We start from the raw sequence: 24,437 nt of genomic DNA on the forward strand, positions 1-24,437 counted from the left end.
TTGCCAGGCTGGATGAGTTACAAGCTGGAATCAAGATCGCCAGGAGAAATAACAACCTCAGATATGTGGATGAAAGTGAAAGTGAAGTCGCTCGGTCGTGTCCGACTCTTTGCGACCCCACAGACTGAGGCCTATCAGGCTCCTCCATCCATGGGATTTTCCAGACAAGAGTGTTGGAGTGGATTGCCATTGCCTTCTCCAAGGGATCTTCCTGACCCAGGGATCAAACCCGGGTCTCCCACATTGCAGGTAAACACTTTACCATCTGAGCTGCTACCACTATAATGGCAGAAAGCGAAGAGGAACTAAAGAGCCTCTTGATGAAGGTGGAGGAGAGCAAAAAAGCCAGCTTAAAATTCAATATAAAAAAAAAAAACTAAGATCGTGGCATCTGGTCTCATCACTTCATGGCAAAAGAAGGGGAAAAGGTGAAAGTAGTGACAGATTTCACTCTTCTCAGGCTCTAAAATCACTGTGGATGATGACTGCAGCCATGAAGTTAGAAGACGATTGCTTCTTGACAGGAAAACTATGACAAACCTAGACACTGTGTTAAAAAGCAAAGACATCAGTTTGCCGACAAAGGTCCATATAGCCAAGGCTATGGTCATCCCAGTGGTCACGTACAGTTGTGACAGCTGGACCAGAAAGAAGGCAGAGCACCAAAGAAGTGATGCCTTCAAACTGTGGTGCTGGAGAAGACTCCTCAAAGTCCCTTAGACAGCAGGAGATCAAACAAGTCAATCTTAAGGGAAATCAACCCTGAATACGCATTGGAAGGACTGATGCTGAAGCTGAAGGTCAAGTATTTTGGTCATCTGATGCAAACAGCTGACTCACTGGAAAAGTCTCTGATGCTGGGAAAGATTGAGGGCACAAGGAGAAGAGGGAATCAGAGGATGAGATGGCTGGATGGCATCACCACTGCAATGGACAGGAGCTTGGGCAAACTTCAGGAGATGGTGAGAGACAGGAAGGCCTGGAGTGCTGCAATCCATGGGATTGCAAAGAGCTGGACATGACTGGGCAACTGAACAACAACAACAATGGATATATATATATATATATATATATATATATATATATATATGTATTACTCAGCCACAAAAAATAATGAAAGATACCGTTGCAGCAACATGGATGAACCTAAAAGAATATCACACTAAAATGAAGTCAGACAGAAAAAGACAAATACTATATGGGGGGCTCAGAGGTAAAGGGGCTTCCCTGGTAGCTCAGAGGTTAAAGTGTCTGCCTGGAATGCAGGAGACCTGGGTTCAATCCCTGGGTTGGGAAGATCCCCTGGAGAAGGAAATGGCAACCCACTTCAGTACTCTTGCCTGGAGAATCCCATGGAGGGAGGAGCCAGGTAGGCTATAGTCCATGGGGTCACAAAGAGTCGGACACGACTGAGTCACTTCACTTCACTTCACTTCAGAGGTAAAGAATCCGCCTTCTGATGCCTGCCACTGCAGGGGACACAGGTTTGATCCCTGGGTCAGGAAGATCCCCTGGAGAAGGAAATGGCAACCCACTCCAGTATTCTTGCCTGGAAAATCCCATGGACAGAGGAGCCTGGTGGGCTACAGTCCATGGGGTTACATAGTTGGACACAACTTAGCGACTAAACAACAATACATGGACTTTTAAAAATAATACAAATGAACCTATATACAAAAGAGAAACAGACACACAGACTTGAAGACAAACTTATGGTTATACCAAAGGGGAAAGAGAAAGAGGGAGGGATAAGTTAGGAGTATGGGATTAAGAGATACAAACTACTGTATATTAAATAGATTAAGCAACAAGGATTTACTATACAGCACAGAGAACTATAGTCAACATACTGTAGTAACCTATATTGGAAAATAATCTTACACACACACACACACACACACACACATAAAATCACTTTGATGCAGACCTGAAACTAACATACTACTGTACATCAATATTCAATTCAAATATGAAAGCTTCAATTCAATTTAAAAAGTTTTCCCAAATTAGTTTACATTTTTATATAACTTTTGTTAATTCTTAATTATATATACAGTAAGTTAAATAATTATACCAATTAAGGAGTTAATGTAAATCTGATGCCAAGTTGGAAATTATAAGCTACCTAAAAATATGAACTCAAACATTCCTATGTACAGAATTTTAATGATTTTAAGCAATTGATAGAAATTATAAAAGAAAACTTTTGTTATAACAAAAAAGCTCATAGGGAAAATTCTGTAAAGTTTCAGGAGTACTGTGCTAATATTTTGACAAATTCTAACAAATTACTTGTGAGGATTACTTCTGATAAACTTCAAAAGCTTTTCTAGAATATAAAACTTTTTTTCACCTTGGGATAGATATGTATCACTAAATCAGACAAGTTTTCTTAAAATAAAAATAGTATCATCATTTAAATTTAGATATAGCTCTCTAATCCACTGCTAACCTTACCTTGAAGACATCTCATCTATCATAACATACATATTTATACATACCAGATGAACACAAAAGCAAATGGAACTATTTGGGAATGCAGCTTGGCCTGGTCAGATAAGACTTCCTGCTGTAGCTTTTGTAAATACTTTTAGGGTTAGGATACTATTTCCTGATGTTTCGGTGACTAGAATTGTGTATTAACACTACGCCGAAGTAGTCATCCATCACAATTGTTGGAGGAACTGCTTACTATTAAGCTTGTTTGTTGTCTTTTAACTTTAATGTAGAGAAAAATATCTTACTTCATTATATTCAAGATAATAATATTCCATCATTCTCCCTCAACTCCCCATACTCCCAAGAAGGCTGAGTACACATTTGTATGCAACAAAAAATTACCTTCTTAGCAGAATGATCACTTTTCTAAGTAATTGTTTAACTCTCATTTCCAGAGGCCAAACAAGGGAAGATTACAATTGAGATAAATCCAGGACCTAATTAATTATTTCAACATATTTTTCCTTGTAAACAAAATTGTCATGCCAAAATAATGTACTTTCTTTAAAACTGAGGTCACAATTTGCCCTTTGTGGCCAAAATTGGGCCTGCAGCTACGGTTTGGCTCTCCCTGTTTATATACACATGCATGCACGCATGGACATGCACACGAATGAATTGCCTATATAAAACCCCACATTTCCAGGGTGAGATATATGTAGAGAGTAACATGGAAACTTACATTACCATATGCAAAAGAGATAGCCAATGGGAATTTGCTGTATGGCTCAAGGAACTCAAATACGGGCTCGGGCTCTGTAACAACCTAGAGAAGTGGGATGGGGTGGGAGGTGGAAGGAGGTTCAAGAAGGAGGAGACATATGTAAACCTATGGCTGATTTATGTAGATGTTTGGCAGAAACCAACAAATTCTGTAAAGCAACCATCCCTCAATTGAAAAATAAATAAATTAAAAAAAAAAACACACATTTCCAGCTTCTTTTGAAAACAGCTGAGAGTCTGGCAATACAGGGCCCAGTATTGAGAAATAGCAATTACCAGCTAGAACAGATTGGCAGCAGCTCCATTATGCTTATCTGTTTAGCCTCTGAAAATACTTCAGTTATGCGATCCCTGGTTTAAATGCATTTTTTGTTCAATTTAATAAAATATTCCTTCACTCCCGAGATGAAGACTTTCCAAATTTCTAATTTGAGGCCCTTTCCCAGAATAAAACTGATATTAGCTTTCACTGCTGCATAATAATTTACCATAAACTTAGTGGATTAAAATGATATATATTTATTATCTTGTAGTTTTCATAGGTCAGGAGCCTGGGTACTACTTAGCTAGGTCCTCTGTTCAGGGCCTCACAAAGTTGTAATCAGGATCAGCCAGGGCTATGGTCAAATATAAGCATTAAATTCCTCTTCCAGGCTCACTGGTTGCTGGAAGAATTCAGTGTCTTGCAGTTATAGAATACATAGGACCTTCAGATCCTAGAGGCATCTCACTTTGGCATATGACTCTATAACATGGTAGTTTGCTTCGTCAGGGCTTCCCTGGTGGCTCAGACAGTAAAGAATTAGCCTGCAATGAGGCAGACCTGGGTTCGATCCCTGGGTTGGGAAGATCCCCTGGAGAAGGGAACAGCTACTCACTCCAGTATTCTGGCCTGAAGAATTTCATGGACAGAGGAGCCTGGCAGGCTACAGTTCATGGAGTCACAGAGAGTCGAACACAACTGAGCGACTTTCACACACACACACACAACACACACACACACACACACAAGGCTGCTTCTTCAAGGCCAACAGGAGATCATCTCTACTGCTTTGAATTGCTGTGACTTTGTCCAACTCTGATATCTAGAGATTTTTTGAAAAGGCTAATTCGATTAGGTCAGGCCCACCTAGGATTATCTCTCTTTTGCTTAAAGTTAAATGATTAGGAATTTCAATTATATGTGCAAAATATTTCACCTTCTCCACATAATATAACATAAGCAATGGAGTGCTATTTCATCATAGTCACTGTTTCCCCCTGTACTCAAGGGGAAGGGATTATTCAGGGCACATATACCAGCTGGTGGGAACCTCAGGGGCCATTTTATGATATCTTGCCTATCACACTTGGCATGTCTTAGTATTATTTGTGAGTTTCAGTTCCACTTGGGTTTCTATAGCTTATATTTTTGGCAAAGTATTCTTACAATACTGTACTACAGTGGCGATAGCAAACATTTTTTATTAAATTTACTTTTAATAATATTAGAATTCTACTAAATGTAGTATGAGACTGTTTTGCAAGATTTCAAAATCAGGTCTATTCTAGACTAACATCCTTTTAGCCCTTGTGCATGAAACACAAAGATGGAGTTTATCTGTTCAAATGGAGCAATGGTCGCTGTGATTGAATAAGAAAATGTTTTAGTCAGAAGCTAGAATGGGAAAAATGAAGGCAGTTGCTCAATTTTTTTTGAGTTGCTCAAAGTAGCATCTGTGAGCATAGGAAAGCAATGTTTCTATTCTACCTGACTTACAGCTTTACCCTTCCGATTCCTTGTGGTGGAGCCAACCCTAGTTACCACTGTCAGTGCTAGAGACAGCTGAAATGAGCCGGTCAGGCTGTGTCTGGTTCTCCTAGGTTGGTGATCTGTGGCATGGTCAAACAGTGCAGATCACAGCACATAATCTGCAGTGTTTTCATGTCAAACCTCAACAGTTTCTCCACAAAGATGTCCTGTTTACACAGTTGCCCTATTTTCTTTACTCAAAGGTAAATGCATTTTATGTCTTTCAATATTTTTAAATTAATATTTTTGCCCCTGTTTTGTATACTGATACCTCCAAGTACCCCCAAATTTTATTCATATTCATCCATTTAAACAGTGGAACTGACCAGATGTAGTTTATTAAAATATGTTCATTCAAAACAATTTTGACTCAGTTTTTGAAAATTGCAAATACATTCAAAACTGTTACAGTGTCATGAGGTTGCAAATATTATCTTATGAAATTATAATAAAGTTGTTTAGCAAAACTATGAAATATTATAATTTAACTTTCACATATAAAAATATATTTTATATTGCAACACTGAACAGTTAAGGCCACAACACCTGAAGGAGAGCTGGAGATAAACATATTCTGAAATTGCTTGTCAAAACTGTCAGTATTTAAATAAACATCAAAACTGGTCATACTATTCAAACCAGATAAAACATATTATTAAGTTATATCTTTAAAAGTTTGTTATCAGAAACTTTCTTTCAGAACTCAAAAAATTTTTCAAGTATAAATTACAATGTGCTTGGTGACCATGAACACACAAACATATTCAAAGTATTGTACAAGATTTTGACCTTCTCTCCATATTGGGGGGTGAGGTATCCTGATGATTTTGCCCCATGTGGTTCTGGTTGGCATCTTTCTTATTTCTTTTAAAAGCTATTTGGTCTCCTATTGGTTTTATCTCTGGGAGTGGCTCATTATTAATCTGCACAATTTTCTGACTCATCAATGACATTCTTTTAAAGAGGAAAATCTAGGAAAAAAACACATGCAGAGAATTCACTTCAGTAAATGAAACAGTTACTTAATGGTATTTAGAGGGTATAATTTTCAGTAAGCCTTAACATTATTTCAACACATTTTTATGAGGCACCACATGGTACATTCTCAGCATCTGCCAGCCTTTTTTCTTTTACCAATTGCCATCATGATTCTCCCCTAAAACAAGACCTTTCGGTGTTTACACTTCAACACTATCAGCAGTATTGGTATTTGCTATTTGTTATATGTCATTTTTCTTCAAAGAACTAATTTTACTTTGTTTTGTTGTAAGAGGAAAAAAGATGAAAACTGAGATATTCTACAGGAGGACATACCTCCCCGTTCCTCTAGATCAGAATTGATGGCAAAATGTTAGTGCTGCCAAAAGAGTGGGAGCCCCAGGGGTCTGAGTAGGCAGTTCAACACATGGACCACAGACAGGCAGAATGCAGAGAATAGCTGAAGAGATGAAAGTACCTCATAACCCAGGGACTCCAGGTGGGCAGAAAAGACAGAAGAAGAAAAGAAACGGAGGAAATGCCTAGTGTAAAGGGAAGCAGAGGAAGAGGAGCCAGCATTGGGAACTGAGTTTTCTAGGAACAAAATCAGGATAAAGAAGGATCTGAGAAATCAGAGGACGAGAATACCAAGAAGAGAGTGGCTATCAAGGCACATGCAAGACACATCAAGGAAGATGATAACTGAAAAGTGCCAAATGATTCAAGGTCTTTGAGGATTTAGCCAGAGAGAAAACAGGATTCCTAAAGAATGGCAATCCAAATAATGGTTTTCACATGATGCCAAAACCAAAAAAGCACCTGAAGATCTCGCTTTTTCAGAAATTAAAATGGTGCTAAAAATAATAGCTCAGCCTTCTTTATGGTCCAAATCTCACATGTGTACATGACTACTGGAAAAATCATAGCTTTGACTATACAGACCTTTGTTGGTAAAGTGATATCTCTGCTTTTTAATACGCTGTCTAGGTTTGTCATAGCTTTTCCTCCAAGGAGCAAGCGTCTTTTAATTTCATAGCTATAGTCATCATCCACAGTGATTTTGGAGCCCAAGAAAATGAAGTCTATCATTGTTTGCAGACCATAAAGAAGGCTGAGTGCCAAAGAATTGATGCTTTTAAACTGTGGTGCTGGGGAAGACTCTTAAGATTCCCTGGATAGCAAGGACATCAAACCAGTCAATCCTAAAGGAAATCAACCCTAAATATTCATTTTAGGACTGATGCTTGAAGCTGAAGCTCCAATACTTTCACCACCTGATGCAAAGATCTGACTCACTGGAAAAGACCCTGATGCTGGGGAAGATTGAGGGCAGGAGAAGGCGGAAACAGAGGATGAGACGGTTGGATGGCATCACTGACTCAATGGACATGAGTTTGAGCAAACTCTGGGAGATGGTGGAGGACAGGGAAGCCTGGTGTGCTGCAGTCCATGGGGTCGCAGAATCAGACATAACTGAGTGATTGATCAACAACAACAAATAATAGCTTACCTTTAGTCTTAAAGAATGGAGGAACGAGAATGAAAAGTTCTAACCCAAAAAGTCAAGAGTCTAGAAAAAGAGTCTACGAACTAAAATGCAACAACCTCTGTTCCTGTTATTGTGTAGGAATACACATCTTGAAAAATTCTGCCACTACAAAATAACTAAGAAATGCTGAAGAAGTATACAAAATATAATTTTATAATGTGTAGGCAAGCTCACATAAAAATGAAGGGAAATTCCCATGGGCCAAAAAATGAAGAGGGAGCAGGAAGCCTCAGAGTAAGTTGAGTATTGAAATAGTATTTATTGATCTCATAACTCTTGGATTTTAATTATTTGATCTCACAAAATGTGGAGAACTAGAACTGAGACTCCTGTGTAAAGTAGGGGCCCTCTAAGGACTAGGCCTTTAATGTAAGTCTATCTACAAATATTGGAAGGTAACAAAATAACATCTCTCTCAGCTTAACAGTGTTTTCCTAATGTGAGTTTGGGGTTCACATGTACAGTAATCATGGGAAACCCTTAACTGAGACATTAACTGAAAATGGTCCTGGAATGGTAACACCAAGGGGAATTAACAGAATTTTATACAAATTCTCTATGGATCGACTTACCCCAATCTAAGCTTTAAAGCATTTCTACAAAAAGTCTTGGTTAAACATGAACTCACAATCCAAATTTCAAAGAAGGAAACAAGACACCATTAGCAAGTGACCAAAGCAACAGATTTAGACTCTGGAGGATGTCTGACACTGGAATAACTACATACAGAGAGGACTATAATAAAAAACACAAACATAAAACAAGGTATTAGTTTTTACAGTATCATATTTGAAAAAGAGTTGAAATTGAATATTTCTCTTCAAAATGTGAAAGATAACTGAAATTAAAACTCAGTAGGGAGGTTAAATAGCAGATTAGTCTTTAGATGAAAAGATAACTATGAAAAAGACAAGCCCTGAAATTTCCCAAATATCACTTAGATATAGAAAATATTAAAATGATATTTAAAAGACACAGATAACAGAATGAAAAGTTTTATTATATTTGACTTGCAAAGAGAAGAAATATTCAAAAATATAATGGATGAGAATTTTCTTAAAATGATGAATGACATGAATTTTCAGATTCAAGAGTCATAATGAATTAGAAGAAAGTTAAAGTAAAAAAAAAAAAAAAAAAAACCTCACATCTAGGCATCATATAGTGAAATGAAGCACATCAAAGACAATGTAAAAAGCAGCCAGAGAGAAATGACAGAGTATATGTGAAATTATCGGCCAATATACTCAAGCAAAGGTCTTAATAGCAACAATGGGAGCAGATACTAAAAGAAAATAACTGTCAATCAGCCATACTACCATTAATTTTCAAGTGAAAGAAACGAAAAAGTTAACTACAGAAAAAAATTTATGACAGTAACTTCCAAAAGATTTCTTCAGGAAGAATAAAAACAACATTACAGAAAGGACATGTGAGATGTGAAAAGGAATGGTGAATAAAGAAAGCAGTATAACAATAACGTTATTTGATTGATGAGGTTAAAAAATTAAAATACTTGATACAATAATATGTAAAATGGGAAGAAAGGGGTGATAGAAAACTCTTCTAAGATCCTGGTAATATTTGGGGGAAAGGAACATTCATTAGCATTAGATTTTAGGTACTGTATATGTTAACATTTTTAAAGTCAGAATCCAGCTTATAGTCATTTTCAAGAGATGCATCTAAACTACAAATAAAAATATAAGAACGAAAAAGGATATATCTGATAAAATAAAGTAGCATTTTTTTTTAGGGACAAAGAAAAACACTACCAATGGTAAGAAAATAGACTTAAACCTAATGGCATCGATAATCAGATTAAATATTAAATAAAGATTAAATATAAATGGTCTAAATACTCCACTTAAAAGGCAGAGGTTTTTAGATAAGATAAAAAAGCAGGACCCATCTATGTGCGTGCGTGCTAAGTTGCTTCAGTCATGTCTGACTCATTGCTACCCTATGGACTGTAGCCCTCCAGGCTCCTCTGTCCCATGGGATTCTCCAGGCAAGAATACTGGAGTGCACTGTCATGCCCTCTTCCAGGGGTCTTCTCAACCCAGAGATCAAACCAGCATCTCTTACGTCTACTGCACTGGCAAGTGGGTTCTTTACCACTTCTTATGTCTCCTGCATTGGCAGATGGGTTCTTTACCACTAGTGCCACTGGGGTCTAAATGCTCCAATTAAAAGGCGGAGATTTTCAGATTAAATAAAAAAGCAAGACCCATCTACATGTTGCCTAAATCAAATGTACTTCAAATGTTAAATCACAAATGGTTTAAAAGTAAAGTATGTTAAAAGATAACTCTAATTCAAAGCCATAAAGTGGCTATATAATATCAAATCAAGTAGATTTTAGAACAAAGAATATTATTAGGGATAAAGAAAGTCATTTAATGATGACGAAGGAGTCAATTCAGAAGCTGTAACAATTTTAAACATTATATAGAATACAACCAAATAACAGCTTTAAGATATATCAAGCAAAAATTAATAGAAGCACAAGGAAAAGTAGCAAACCCACAACTATAGTAAGGGATTTTAATACTTTTCTTTCAATAATAGAACAAGTAGACAAAAAATCAGGAAGGAAAGAAACTTGAACAACACTATCGACCAACTTGACCTAATTGCCATTGATAGAACACTCCTCCCAACAACAGTATTCTTCTCAACCTTCTTCTCAAATGAACATTTACCAAGATAAACCTGATTGTGGGTGATAAAACATGTCTCAATAAATTCAGAAGGAATCAATTCATACTAAGTATTCCTCCAGTCACAATGTAATTAGAAATTAATGACAAAAAGATGACTAGAAAAATCCCTTGCCTTGCTAAGACACTTCAATCGTGTCCAACTCTTTGTGACCCCATGGACTATAGCCCACCAGGCTCCTTGGTCCATGGGATTCTCCACTCAAGAACACTGGAGTGCATTGCCATTTCCTCCTCCAGGGGATCTTCGCCACCCAGGGATTGAACCTGAATCTCTTATGCCTCCTGCATTAGCAGGCAGGTTCTTTACCACTAGCACCACCTGGGAAGCCCAGAAAAATTCCTAAATACGTAGAAATTAAATAACCCATGAGTCAAAGAAGAAATCAAAAGGGAACTCAGAAAGTATTTTGAACTGGATAAAAATGAAAACACAACATAACAAGTACTTCAGGGGAACTTTACAGCACAAAAAGCCAAATAGAAAAAAGAAGAAAGGTCTCAAATCAGTGACCTCAACTTTCATGTTAAGAAAAATTCAACAAAATATTGCAAAAGGAAATTTGAAAAGACATCAATAAGAGAAATGTCATGTTCATTAATTAGGAGACTTAATATTGTTGAAATATTAATTCTCCCCAAATTTATCTATAGATTCAAAAACAATTTCAAATCAAAATCTCAGCAGGCATTTTTTTTTTCAGTCACTGACAAACTGATTGTAAAAATTCACATGCTTAAGTACAAAAGGTCTAGAATAGCCAAAATATGTCTGAAAAGGCACAAAATTGGAGGATTAACTTTCTGATTTCAAGACTTATATTAAAGCCATAGTCATCCAGACAGTGTGGTACTGGCACAAGATAAACAGATCAAAGGAACAGAATACAGAGTCTAGAAAACGGTTCATACATAAAAAATCAATTGCTTTCTGAAAAAGGTATGAAGGTAATTCAGTAGAGAAGGGATAGGCTTCTTTTTTTCAACAGATGATGCTAGAATAATTGTCCATATGCAAAAAAAAAAAAAAAAAAAAAACCAGAACTTCAATCCATACCTTTACCACAGTAAGAAATTAACTCAAAATGGAACACCACTCAGGAATATAAAGGAATGAACTATGATACACGCATGGATGAATCTCAAAACAGTTACCAGTGATTTGCTGAGTATGGCATGGGGATGTGGGGTGTAGACAGAGATTACAAAGAGGCACAAAGAACCGTCTGCTCATAATGGCACTGTTCACACCCTTGATTGTGATTATGCTTTCACGGGTGTATATTATGTTAAAATTAATCATACTACATACTTCAAAAATGCATAGTTCATTTTAGGTAAATTATATCTAAATAAAGCTATTTTTAAAAAGCAGGGGAGTAATTATTGGGTGGGTATGAAAGAGATCCTCTCATGTATTAAGCCTGAGAAAACTGATGCTACTGCTGCTAAGTCACTTCAGTCGTGTCCGACTCTGTGCGACCCCAGAGACGGCAGCCCACCAGGCTCCCCCATCCCTGGGATTCTCCAGGCAAGAACACTGGAGTGGGTTGCCATTTCCTTCTCCAATGCATGAAAGTGAAAAGTGAAAGGGAAGTCGCTCAGTCGTGTCTGACCCTTAGCATGGACTGCAGCCTACCAGGCTCCTCAGTCCATGGGATTTTCCAGGCAAGAGTACTGAAGTGGGGTGCCATTGCCTTCTCCGAGAAAACTGATAGCAGCAGGAAACTATAAGTGTAATTGACCTAAGATTTTCTTCACAACACAGTAAAGCTGTGTACTTGGGGCAAACGTGCTGAGTTGTGCTGCCATGGTGAATAAAGCATAGTATCAGAGAAAAGGAAGCCATCAGGAAAGATAAGACCCCACATACATGATTTTTGGTGGAGAAATTCTCATCTCAGCTTCTTGTATTTATGGTCATGACAATTAATAAGAAATCAACTGACTGTGCACCGGTATGGGGAATTATCCAGGAATCTGCCATGTTCTAGCTAGTTTCTGAGGGACAGCAGTGGTTTTTTAACCTCTGTATATCTGAAGCTTTCAGCCTTGTGCCTGGCACATAAGAGGCCTCCAGTAAATATATGCTAAATAAATACATAAATAAACTAATTTCTGATGGGAAGGAATTATTATTAATGGCTAAGAAGCTTCCTGCTTTTTTCATTAGCTTACTTAGGTGGAAATTAAGCCAATAACACATTTTTCTTAGTGGCTAACTGTGCATCCAAATTTGCTACAATTTGGAAAAGCAGTATCTGGCAATTTCCAGATATAACAATCATCAAAAATCTCTGGCACCAATTAAAATCATGGGTCCTAACCTGGCTATCCAAAACATTTAAAATCATCAAAACAAAATTCAATGGTGAATTCTGTCTTACAGACACCAAAAGTGTAATTAGTTCTTTTCTTTTTTGTTTTTTAGATTATCTTTGAAGTGGCTGTCTAATTAAGGGAAGGGGTGTAAAATTTCAAACACATAATTATTTTGATATGAGTTAAAGCATCATTTATTTCCCAAGTTTTAAAAACAGCTTGATTTGTTTGGCTTAGATAGTATAAATAGGTTAGAGACATTGTAAATTAAAATATATCATGTGGGAAGGATTGGAAAAAAATTTCATCCAAATCATCTATTAACTTTTTAAAATATATAGAATAACAGCCTATTCTTTAAGTTCGAAGTATATTTATTACTGCTTGACTTTTAAAAATATAATTTTCATTACTTTTTGTTTCTTTTCTTTAACCAAGGTCATGTATACTTACTGAATTATATTTTTCCATTAGGTATAAATGAGAAATTAAGCAGAATCAAGTCTAAGACTGAATTCGTCAGCCTGGCACTCTGTATCCTGGCCTGGCCTCACCTTTGTCGTGTGGGCTGGCAGGGCTCCCCACTTGGCCTGCTGTTACAGGTGCCTGCCACACCATGTTCCTTCTCTGGCTCAGGCCTCCCCTGTCCCATGTATTCAAATGCTACCATCTATCGACAATGCTGAAGACTGGAGAGCCTGAAATGTTCCCTAAACTCGACCATGTATTCTAGAATAAGCATTTTCATTTGGTCAGAGGTGTGTTTCAGTTTTTTTTTTTTCTGCTGCTTTGTTTCACGTTTCCTCTCCTTGGGTTCTCATGTCTCCTGACTCCTTTACTTTTCATCCTTCTCCCTCATATCTGATTTTCTTTGCCAGACTCTCTCCCTGAGCTCTTTATAATTGAAAAAAGTTTTCACAGGAAAGCTACAAAGTGTAGTGGTGGAGTATCTGTTAAATGTTCTGTTCTACTAGACAGAAAATCTAGAAAGTCCCTAAATCCTGATGAAATGTTCTAGCGATGCCCATTATGATTCTAAAAAGGATAATTATTCTGAAGTGTCCTTTGAGCCAGGTCAAAGACATCTTTAGGTACAGTAATCCAAACTTCTAAGATACTTTTAGAAAGATAAAAATGGTCATGAAGAAATATTAGCAAAATATAGTAATATGGATATTTGGGCTAAAATAACTGTTGACATTTCTGAAGTAATTCTGAAAGAAATTTCAGAGTGCCATATTACCCACAAAGATGGCAAAAGACAACTGTTTACTACCCTAAGGATGGCTCCTGGCTTTACCTTCATTCTTTCCTCTTTCTTACCCCCTTACATTTTACAATTCATTGTCAACCAAAAATATTTACTAAGCATTTGTCACATACCAGGAACTGTGATGTGTGCCACTAGAAAGCAAAATAGAAAATGGTTTCTGTCCCCATGGAGCTGAAGGCCAGTGGGGAGATACAGACATAAAGTAAACAAATATACAAATGACTATGTAATTGCAAACTGTGACAAACACTAAGAAGTATAAGGAAAAGGGTACTATGTAAGAGAATAATAATGAGACATAATTTATATAAGTGCTGTTGGTCACAAAAGGCCTCTGTGGAAATGACATTTAAGCTGAGACCTAAGGTTGAATAAGAATTTAACAAAGCTTTTCATTTTCTTGTCTTCCATGTTTCCTTCTAACACTTATACCTGGAAATGTGGTCTCATGATTAAATCAAGTTCTTCTTCAAGTGGAAAGGCTAATTTACTTCCAAGAAGAAGAAACGTTATCTATCAGACTTGTAAAAACTCCAAAACAAGTATCAGTCAGGAGACACTGAAGTAGCATGTTGTCTTCTAAGCACAATCATCAATTTTTTTTAATCCATCCTATTTCTTTTTACTTAGCCTTACTCTCTTCTAGATTCTCAGGATAGTATGCTACTGCTAAGTCACTTCAGTCGTGTCCGGCTTTGTGTGACCCCATAGGCAGAAGCCCACCAGGCTCCCCCGTCCCTGGGATTCTCCAGGCAAGAACACTGGAGTGGGTTGCCATTTCCTTCTCCAAGTATACTCTTTTTTTTTTTTTTTTTTTTTTCAAGTATACTCTTATAATTAAGCAATAGAGTTCTTTAATGTATCTTTTCCTGTATGATGAATCAGTATGCATGGGATGGTTGAAAGGAACATGCTATTACATTTTGGAAGAGCAACTTGAATCATAATCTTGAATCATAATGTCCAATAAGTAAATAGGCACGTTAAAAACGTGAAACATCACCTGGAATTTATCACATGTTCTTGGGCCACCAAAACTCATATTAAGGGAGTTAAATTATGCGGATCATTATATAAAAGTAGAAGAAGCAATTCAATACTTTGGCCTTAACACTAAATGAAAAATTCATTTCACTTACCTTCGATTTTTTTATGTCTTTAGTTGGTGTTGATTCATTATCTTCCAGGATTTCCGAAGAACTACTCTTTGCACGATCACACATATTTCCTATGATAGGATATATTATGAAATATTTTTTTCTAACTAATGAAAAAAAGAAAAGTCCTGCTGCTTTCTGTGAAACACTATCAACCATGAATTATGGGGTAATACTAAAGAGTAGTGGACAACTGCGTATTTCTTGAAAAGTTAAGGCAAAATTATCAGAATGACCTAATGAATGCTATAAATGTTTAGATGATCAGTACCCAAATATAGCAAAGTGAAAGTGAAGTCACTCAGTCGTGTCTGACTCTTTGCGACCCCATGGACTGTAGCCTACCAGGCTTCTCCGTCCATGGGATTTTCCAGACAAGAATACTGGAGTGGGTTACCATTTCCTTCTCCAGGGGATCTTCCTGACCCAGAGATCGAACCCAGGTCTCCTGCATTGGAGGCAGATGCTTTAACCTCTGAGCCACCAGGGAAGCCCTAACCAATGCTATAAATGTTTAGATGCTGCTGCTGCTAAGTCACTTCAGTCGTGTCCGACTCTGTGCGACCCCATAGATGGCAGCCCACCATGCTCTGCCGTCCCTGGGATTCCCCAGGCAAGAACACTCGAGTGGGTTGCCATTTCCTTCTCCAGTGCATGAAGGTGAAAAGTAAAAGTGAAGCGCTCAGTTGTATCTGACTCTTCACGACCCCATGGACTGAAGCCTACCAGGCTCCTCTGTCCATGGGATTTTCCAGGCAAGAGTACTGGAGTGGGTTGCCATTGACAACTGTAAATGTTAGGGACGATATAAAGTAAAATATAAAGTACCTTTTAAAATAATAAACTTAGTTGTAATGAAATTATCTGTACCCAAATGGACATGTTATATTTTTTGGTGTTTCAAATTAATCCATATGTTACATAGCTGAATAATGATCTTGCAAGTATACTCATGAAGCATGTGCATCCTTCTAATTTTATATAATCAACAGCCTCAATCTTTAATTTCTTTTTAACATATTAGGTTATAGGGTGTAGAATACTTAGCAATGACAAATATTTTAACATTTTGCTTAAAATATTCTAAAACTTACTATCTTTCTGCAGAAGTTAGAAGGAAAAAAGTATTAGGGGAACTATTCTTTCTTTTGCTTAAATTCAGATGAGATATGCACTACTATAGAGAGTTATTTGTAATGACATTGCAGCAAAAGCACACTGTGATGTTATGGTGTGGAAAATAATATAGGGCTCATAGAGCAAAAACACCAATGGTTTGGGTGTAGAAACTGCAGGTCTCAAGGGCAGTCACAGTCTCTTCTGTTCTGCGGCACCTGTTCTCTGACACCAGCAGCAAGGCTTGGGAAAGGATTCCTCTGAAACGCCTGTGGTACCATCAAAGACTCATGTCTAGGCTCTGGGGGAAATAACTGGATGGCCTGCTGTGGCTCTAGGCCAGCATGGACATTGGTGACAGGGTCTGGCAGTGCTCACCAGACATATAAATGGGGATCTGGGACAAATGCCCGACTTCATAGTACTGACTGAAAAAAACAAGCTGTAAAAAGGCTGTTCTAAATCACTTAACACTGACACATAAGCAGCCATGAGCAATGGGAATATTTCCATGTAAAGAAGCTATGGTGGTGATCAATGAGAACACATAATACTGTACCACATATTTCATAGCTTATGAGGGTCATGTGACAATAAAAAGTGTACAATAGAATACATGTGTGTAAGCTATGTGCTTAGTTACACAGCACAGTATATATATACCTGTAGGTACACATGAACGTAGTATGCTATGTATCTAGCCTTTTTAAAAGTATACTTTCGAAGTCAAATATGCTCACACCTTTTGGATTTTCATTGTATTCATGAATGGCTCGTTCCTCTCGGTTGACTTTTTCATCCTATAAACAATAAAGAAATAATATAATAAAAAAGATATTTGTGCTGGGCTAGAAAACCTAGTCTTGGTTTTAAGCAGAGTTCTAGAGTCGGTCTCTAGCTAATAACATAAACGTGTGACAATTACTTCTCTTTGCTGAACTCTTACCTTAGATAATTGCTAATATCCTTCGCTAGCATAAAACTGTATGATTAACAAGAACTGTATATTCAAGAATTCTACTCAAAGAAGATTCAGGAACATTGATTGGTATATGAATTAGCTCAACATTTTATAATGTCAAATTGGAGTTTAATGAATTCTATGCTAAATAATTTCAGGGACCACCATAGCTGGAACTCATAAATATTCCTTATAAAACAGAATTTTCCCCTTATTCTGAAAGAAAACAACAACTGCTAGAATGTATTTTTCCCTCAGTGAAAGGAGTCTTGGAAAAAGAAGGAAGTAAGGGAGAGAATGACCTCTAGAGCACAATACCATTTCGTAAGTTAAAAATACATACATACAAAACAATATATGTTTTACAAGTACATATGCAAATAAAAGGAAAGCATGTTTTAATGGTTGTCTATGTTAAGGAAAAGGGGAATGTGGAGCTCAAAGGGAATCAATTTAAATAAAGAGAGAAGAGTGTTTCATTAATGAGATGGCATGATTAACTCAGAGCTCTTTGGAACTGATCTAAAAAATGAAATGAAAATGAATCAATACAGTATCATTTGGTTTGGGTTTCTGAATTCCATACCTCTGAAATGAATCCAGAAAATGAATGATTTCAAACCTACCACCTGTCTCCTAGCAGGGTCACTAGAGGAAATCTGCCAATTGGAAGAGATTGTTTTGGCATCTCTAGCTCCACTTTCAGGATTACTTTCTTTTCCTCACGGAGGCCTCCTCCCATTCCTCCTATAAATACTTTCTCCCAGACCACATCTGTGCAGAATCAATCACAACCTCAAACACTGCCGTGAACAACTTTCATTTGTCCACGGCCATGTAAAAATACACATGTATGTGTGCATGTACACATCCCATTTCTGCCGCTAGTACTGGGCTGCTAATGTTGTAATTTTATCATTTCAAGGACCTGGTGCTGAATCTCGTGGTTAATTTCTCAAGAGTGTACTATACTGGCCCATATTAATTTCCTTTCACTCATCTGAAGAACGGAATGCTACCAAGAAGTGTGGAAAGAATGCCAGAGGGAAACAAAGGGTGCCTGATTCATAAATCTGCCTGTTTTGTCCTACAGCATATGAACAAAGTCATTCACAGAAGTATTTCTGTTCTCCATGGACGTTGGAATCTGCCCTCTGCAGAGACCAGGAGACCTATAAGCTTTTTCTTGAGCAGGATCTCAGGATTTAAGCACATATCATCATACATTTTTAATGGCTGTCAATACCTTTTTAACAGAGTTGTCAGTGTCACTGTGATCGTCTTTAGGAACACTCTTATCGTCTCCTGTATCTTCCTTCTTGCCTTCTGTATATTTGTCTGTTTCCTCAGCCAGGTTATTTTCGAAAAGTTCATGATCCTGTGACAAAATTGATAATCAAGGAAGAGTTAAACTTTTCTTTTTTAAAAAAATAAGAGATGTGATATTGCTGTCATAAATAATTTATACCATTTCAAAGAACACACAGACTATGAATTCAAATATGAAAGTCAAAGAAGTAAAATACTGAATAATCCATGCCCCATATCAAGTTACTATATTACCAAGGATTTTATACATGTTAGTTACTCTAGTTCAACATTTTCAATGACTAGGGTTCCCAAGTTCTTTTCTGCACCTACAGTAAGGTTAAAATAGAAAATCAAAATGCTTTCTGGGCTGTTTCAAAAGAATGCTTTTAAATATTAGAGAAGTTCAAAAGCTTTCTAGCTACTGTAGCATAACATAATCATATGTATATACTATGTTCATTTCCCAAAACATAGGGATTTAAAATCACTTCAGAAGTACAATTCACCAGTATCCAAGAGAGAGGTAACTATAATTACTTACATTCTGGGAAAAAGATAAAGGGATGCTTGGAGCTGGTGCACTGGGACGACCCAGAGGGAGGGTATGGGGAGGGAGGAGGGAGGAGGGTTCAGGATGGGGAACACAGGTATACCTGTGGCGGATTCATTTCGATATTTGGCAAAACTAATACAATATTGTAAAGTTTAAAAATAAAATAAAATTTAAAAAAAAAGATAAAGGGACATAGGCAGTTTAAGTGGTTTGCTCTTGGCTATTTGAAGCAGATGGAAAACCAAACAGAGGCAGAACTTTGTCCATCTGGCTCCTGTCCAGTTAATCTAAATTATAAAATAACCTGTCTATGGATTTGGTAGACTGATAATAAATCATGTAATGCTCGTTAAAGGCAGAAAATATTAGTTTTACCCTTTATTCTATATTGATTATATATTTTTTGCCACTTCATGTTTTGGGTGGGAAACTGCTTATTTATTGTCATTAAGAGACTGGAGTCTTTATTGGACATTTTTACCTACGCTTTTCATTTATGCACTTCACTAAAGGCACAATGGCCCCTAAAACAGGTGACACAGTAAGTAATCTGTGCCATTCACTCCTTTGAAGACTGTTTTTACAAAGTTCACCTTAGCCATATTTGCCTGAGACCATATAGGTCCTTTATATCCCTTCAACACTGTAACTAGCAGCTCATGGTCACCTTCCTAGTGGCTATTTGGCTAAGGAGAAGCCTGATACCCAACAGAATCTTTATTGGGTGGTTAGAAAAGAATGTCTCTAATAATTAACTCACTTTTTTTTTTTCCTGGAAAAAAGTATTAATTGTGAGAGTTCAAGCTAGGGAAAGAATGTATTTCACACCTCAGTAACACATGTAAGTGGCATCCTCAGGCCAGTAGCACTAAGGGTATGGCCTGATAGCACTCCCACTGAGGACAAGCAATCCAGAAGTGAAGCCTTGAGATTGTAAGAAAGAGTTTCAGAAGTTACTGTGGGAGGCCTTAATTTCGGTTAATCAAGGTCATGAGGTAGTGCACTCAGGAGGGGAATACAGGAGAAGGCAACAGGGTAGAGAGTTACACTGAAGGATGTGCTACATGTTTAGGCTGGGTAGGGTTCGTGACAAGGTAGCTACCCTTTACCAAGGACTCCCTAAAGCTTTCTTTTTCTTCTGCATGCTTTTCCCTCTAAGTGACTTACATATTATGGCTAGCCAAATGCACGTGACAGTAAATAAAATAATCAGAGATCACTTCACCTTGGAACAGAATGGGAAACAAGTTTACTAGAGTTAAGACTTAGGTCTGATAAGTAGATGTATTTATAAATGTACATTATCTGAAGGCCAACTAGAAAGGAACAGAGCTCTTGAGACAGAGAACTTCAGACTCTGCCCACTTATCTCCCAGAGGGAGGGGCAGTGAGCTCTATCCCATCAAAGTCCTCATTTCTTGGACAGTTTGGATAATCTAGGAGCTGTGTCAATTGTAACTGTGCTAGTCTACTAAGGTATTAATGTAGCCATAGGATATCATGCTATTATGAAAAGAAACATGGAGCTTTACCTGATTTTAGAAGCAAGACATCTTGCTTTTTTTTTATAATAAACTATTGGGTTGGCCAAAAGGTTCTTTTTCTTCCCCATAAGATGGCTCTAGTAGCATTTAGTTGTCTTTAACTTCATTCAAAACAATTTTGTTAGATTGTATTGTGATGGCTGTCATATCAGCACACATTAAAAAACTTATCAAAATTGGTGAATTTTTGTGTAGCCATTTTGATATTGAAGATGGAAGGAAAAAGCAACATATTATGCTCTATTATTTCAAGAAAGGTAAAAATACAACAAAAATGTAAAAAAAAAAAAAAAAAGATTTGTGCAGTGTATGGAGAAGGTATGGAGAAGTGTATGGAGAAATGATTGATTATTGAGTGTGTCAAAAGTGGTTTCCGAAGTTTCATGCTAGAGATTTCTTGCTGGATGATGCTCCCCAGTCAGGCAGACCAGTTGAAGTTGATAGTGATCAAATCGAAACATTGAAAACAATCAATGTTATACCATGAGAGAGATAGCTGACATACTCAAAATAATCAAATCAAATGTTGAAAATCACTTGCACCCATTTGGTTATGTTCATCACTTTGATGTCTGGGTTGCACGTAAGTGGAAAAAAAAAAACCTTCTTGACTGTATTTCTGCATCCAATTCTCAATGAAAAACAAAAACATTCCATTTTTAAAACAAATTGTAAGCAATTAGAAGTGGATACTGTATGATAATGTGGAATGGAAGAGACCACCAACCACACCAAAGGCTGATTTTCATCCAAAGAAAGTGATGTTGTGTACGTGGTGGGATTGGAAGGGAGTCCTCTATTATGAGCTCCTTCCGGAAAACCAAATGATTAATTCCAACAAGTACTGCTCTCAATTAGACCAACTGAAAGCAGTACTCTACGATAGTGTCTGGAATCAGTCAACAGAGAACACATCATCTTCTATGAGGATAATGCAAGACCATATATTTCTTTGATGACCACACAAAAACTGTTCAGCTTGGCTGGGAAGTTCTGATTCATCCACTGTATTCACCAGACATTGCACCTTCAGATGCCCTTTTGGTCTTTACAAAATTCTCTTAATGGAAAAATTTCAATTCCCTGAAAAACTATAAAAGGCACCTAGAACAGTTTTTTGCTCAAAAAGATACAAAATTTGGGGAAGATGGAATTATTAAGTTGCCTGGAAAATGGAAGAAGATAGTGGAACAAATCAGTGAACACATTGTTCAGTGAAGTTCTTGGTGAAGATGAAAAATGTGTCTTTTATTTATACCTTAAAAACCAAAAGAACTTTTGGGCCAACCCAATACAATTTTACTCATTAACTTTATGTAAATCTACATGAAGAACTGTTGGAACTATATCATTTTCTAAGTTTGAGAAAGCTCTTAGAAAATGAATTTGCGATTGAAATCACATCAATTGTAGCACTTTGCACTTAATTAAGCACGTTTAAAATTAATCTATACATATCTGGACAACTACTTTTAAGTCACATATAGCACTTACCTTCAAACTGAAACAATTTAGGAGAGATTGGCAGAATACTGTCATTTTATAAAAAGAAAGGATAAAGTTTAAATACATTCTTGTCACCAGAACCACATTAGATGTAAAGAGGTATTCTGGAGTGATCACGGGAAATCATCTTTGTGCTAGGACCCCAGTGAAGAAGTGACTGGGCCTGGCTCCCACCAAAGAACCCTTGTTTCATTGGTCAGACACAGCGAGGGGACCTGCAGTCTTTGGTCTGCTGCTGCTGCTGCTGCTGCTAAGTCGCTTTAGTCGTGTCGGACTCTGTGCGACCCCATGGACGGCAGCCCACCAGGTTCCCCGGTCCCTGGGATTCTCCAGGCAAGAACACTGGAGTGGGTTGCTATCTCCTTTTCCAAAGCATGAAAGTGAAAAGTGAAAGTGAAGTCGCTCAGTCGTGTCCGATTCTTAGCGACCCCATGGACTGCAGCCTACCAGGCTCCTCCGTCCATGGGATTTTCCAGGCAAGAGTACTGGAGTGGGGTGCCATTGCCGTCTCTGCAGTCTTTGGTCTAGACCAGGGCAATAGTTTTTACATTTCTTAGGGGAAATACTAAGAAACCAAATGTTTCTCAAAAGGTTTCAGTTTCCTTAAGAAATGAATATACTGTATGCTTTAAAAACTAGAGATTGCAATCAGAAGTTGGCCAAGTGGTCACCCTGGAGGGGGTGGCGGATGGGAGGGGATTGAAGAGGCGCTTCTAGGGAGCTGACACTGTGCTTTTCCTTGATCTGGATGTTGACTATATAGGTGTGTACAGTTTGTAGAAAATACATTGAACTATATATGCATGAGATATATACTTGCCTATGTATTAATTTCAAAAGAGTTTTTTAAGTTAAAAAAAAGACTATAATGTGTAAAATTTTGCTCTACAATTCTGGATTCATGACTTGCCTCAGTGTCACAGAGGACAGAAAATATTTTCCAAACAACAAAATAAAATACAGCATAGAACTTTATACCTAAGTCATCAGGTGGGAAAGTGCATATTTTAAAATCTCAGTTTCAAGGTATTTTTTTTTTTTAGGACAAGAAGAGCTGACATATAAGTGCATGTTTTAACTACACTAGAAATAACTGAGGCTGGAGTGGAGAGTGGGAAGAGCACTAAATACAAAGATCTAAACACTGTTTTCTAAGCCTTGCTCCACCTCTCTTGGCCTGAGCAAGGCATCTACCTACTTATTGTCTGTCTATAAAACAGAAAAATGACATTTATCAACACCTATCTAGGAGGGTCTGTATCAAGATGAAAAAGTCTGTTTACAGAGAAAATAACATGAGCAAATAAGTATTTGTATGTAAACAGAAGTGATTTTGTGAAGTCCATCCTATAAAAAGTGAGATAGAATCCCAAGTGTGCATGGAGGATTGTCACAAAACAAGAAGCGTGGACACTTTTTGCCATGTCCCAGATCGTATCAATAGAAAGCAGTTCATTTAAAGTGTACAATTCTCTGTTCTAGTCTCTTGTAACACATCCTTTATTCTCTGCCAGGTGCCTGGCAGCCAGAGCAAGAGAGGGAAGAAGTCCTGTCAGGGAGGCCTCCACTGGGCTATAGGCCACCGGGCATGATACTCTTAGACACTCAAGTTTTCCAAGCGAAGCCCACAAAACAAGTGTTTTCAATGTAAAATCTGATATTTCAATGTTGGCATCTGATTCAAATGTTTATAAAATCACTATGTACACCAAACAAGTCTATCAGCTGGAGTGCACCCACAGGCTGCCAATTGTGACTTCCCAATTCTTTGCTTCTAATGACACCATTATCTCTAAACTTCCCCTTCTTTCTATGTGCCAATCTGTTACTTCATTGCTAACCCTATATTTCCAGCAGCAAATACATTACATTAAGACTCTGAAAAGAGGCCTGAAAAAAGGAATGTAATCTTATTCTTGTTCTCAGCTTTACTCTAGTATTTCCCCCCGTTTTTCCTTAGAAGATTTATCTTCCTCTTTATCTTAAACAAACACATGATCCATGATTGTAATTTATGTGTCTTATTTTTTAACTATTTGATAACAAATTAGGATACAGAGGGAACTCTGGTCCCCTGACAGCACTAATATCTAAATTCTAGGCTGAGGCTAATCATGTGAATGCCATCAGCCTTCATCATGGTTCAAATGCTGAGTGGCAGCATTTGACTCATGTATGGTGTGTAACAGGAGTTTCACTCCACCCCATAGTTAAGGGTTATCATTATTGTAATCTATTTCATTCCCATGGACCTACATCCATAAGCTAATTTTTGAGGGGTTCCTATGTTGTGTTTAAAGAAAAGTAAGGTTTACAGGCACATGAAGCTATATTCATGCACATCGGCCAGTGACTTGGAGATTCGTGACGATAGCATTGTACCTAACCTGATGTGATCAGAGAGGATAATTAGAGTGAAACAGATTAGCA

General features: G+C 37.4%; 1 protein-coding gene across 3 annotated transcripts in view; it reads right to left on the minus strand.

The window, feature by feature from the left end:
• The window catches only part of RPGR (retinitis pigmentosa GTPase regulator), a 74,738-nt gene that overhangs the window by 8,873 nt on the left and 41,428 nt on the right, over nucleotides 1–24,437 (minus strand). For 2 of the 3 annotated variants that reach the window (XM_027533847.1, XM_027533845.1), the window contains 4 exons: nucleotides 18,340–18,471; nucleotides 16,875–16,932; nucleotides 14,999–15,087; nucleotides 5,322–5,985 (listed from right to left, as the gene is read on the minus strand). In XM_027533847.1, coding sequence (XP_027389648.1) covers nucleotides 5,779–5,985; nucleotides 14,999–15,087; nucleotides 16,875–16,932; nucleotides 18,340–18,471 — 486 coding nt within the window. In that variant the 3' untranslated portion in view covers nucleotides 5,322–5,778. Of the gene's footprint in view, nucleotides 1–5,321; nucleotides 5,986–14,998; nucleotides 15,088–16,874; nucleotides 16,933–18,339; nucleotides 18,472–24,437 lie in introns of those variants that run through there. The other variant, XM_027533846.1, reaches the window with a different exon arrangement.

Source organism: Bos indicus x Bos taurus, chromosome X (assembly GCF_003369695.1).
Source record: "Bos indicus x Bos taurus breed Angus x Brahman F1 hybrid chromosome X, Bos_hybrid_MaternalHap_v2.0, whole genome shotgun sequence".
Classification (NCBI taxonomy): domain Eukaryota; kingdom Metazoa; phylum Chordata; class Mammalia; order Artiodactyla; family Bovidae; genus Bos; species Bos indicus x Bos taurus.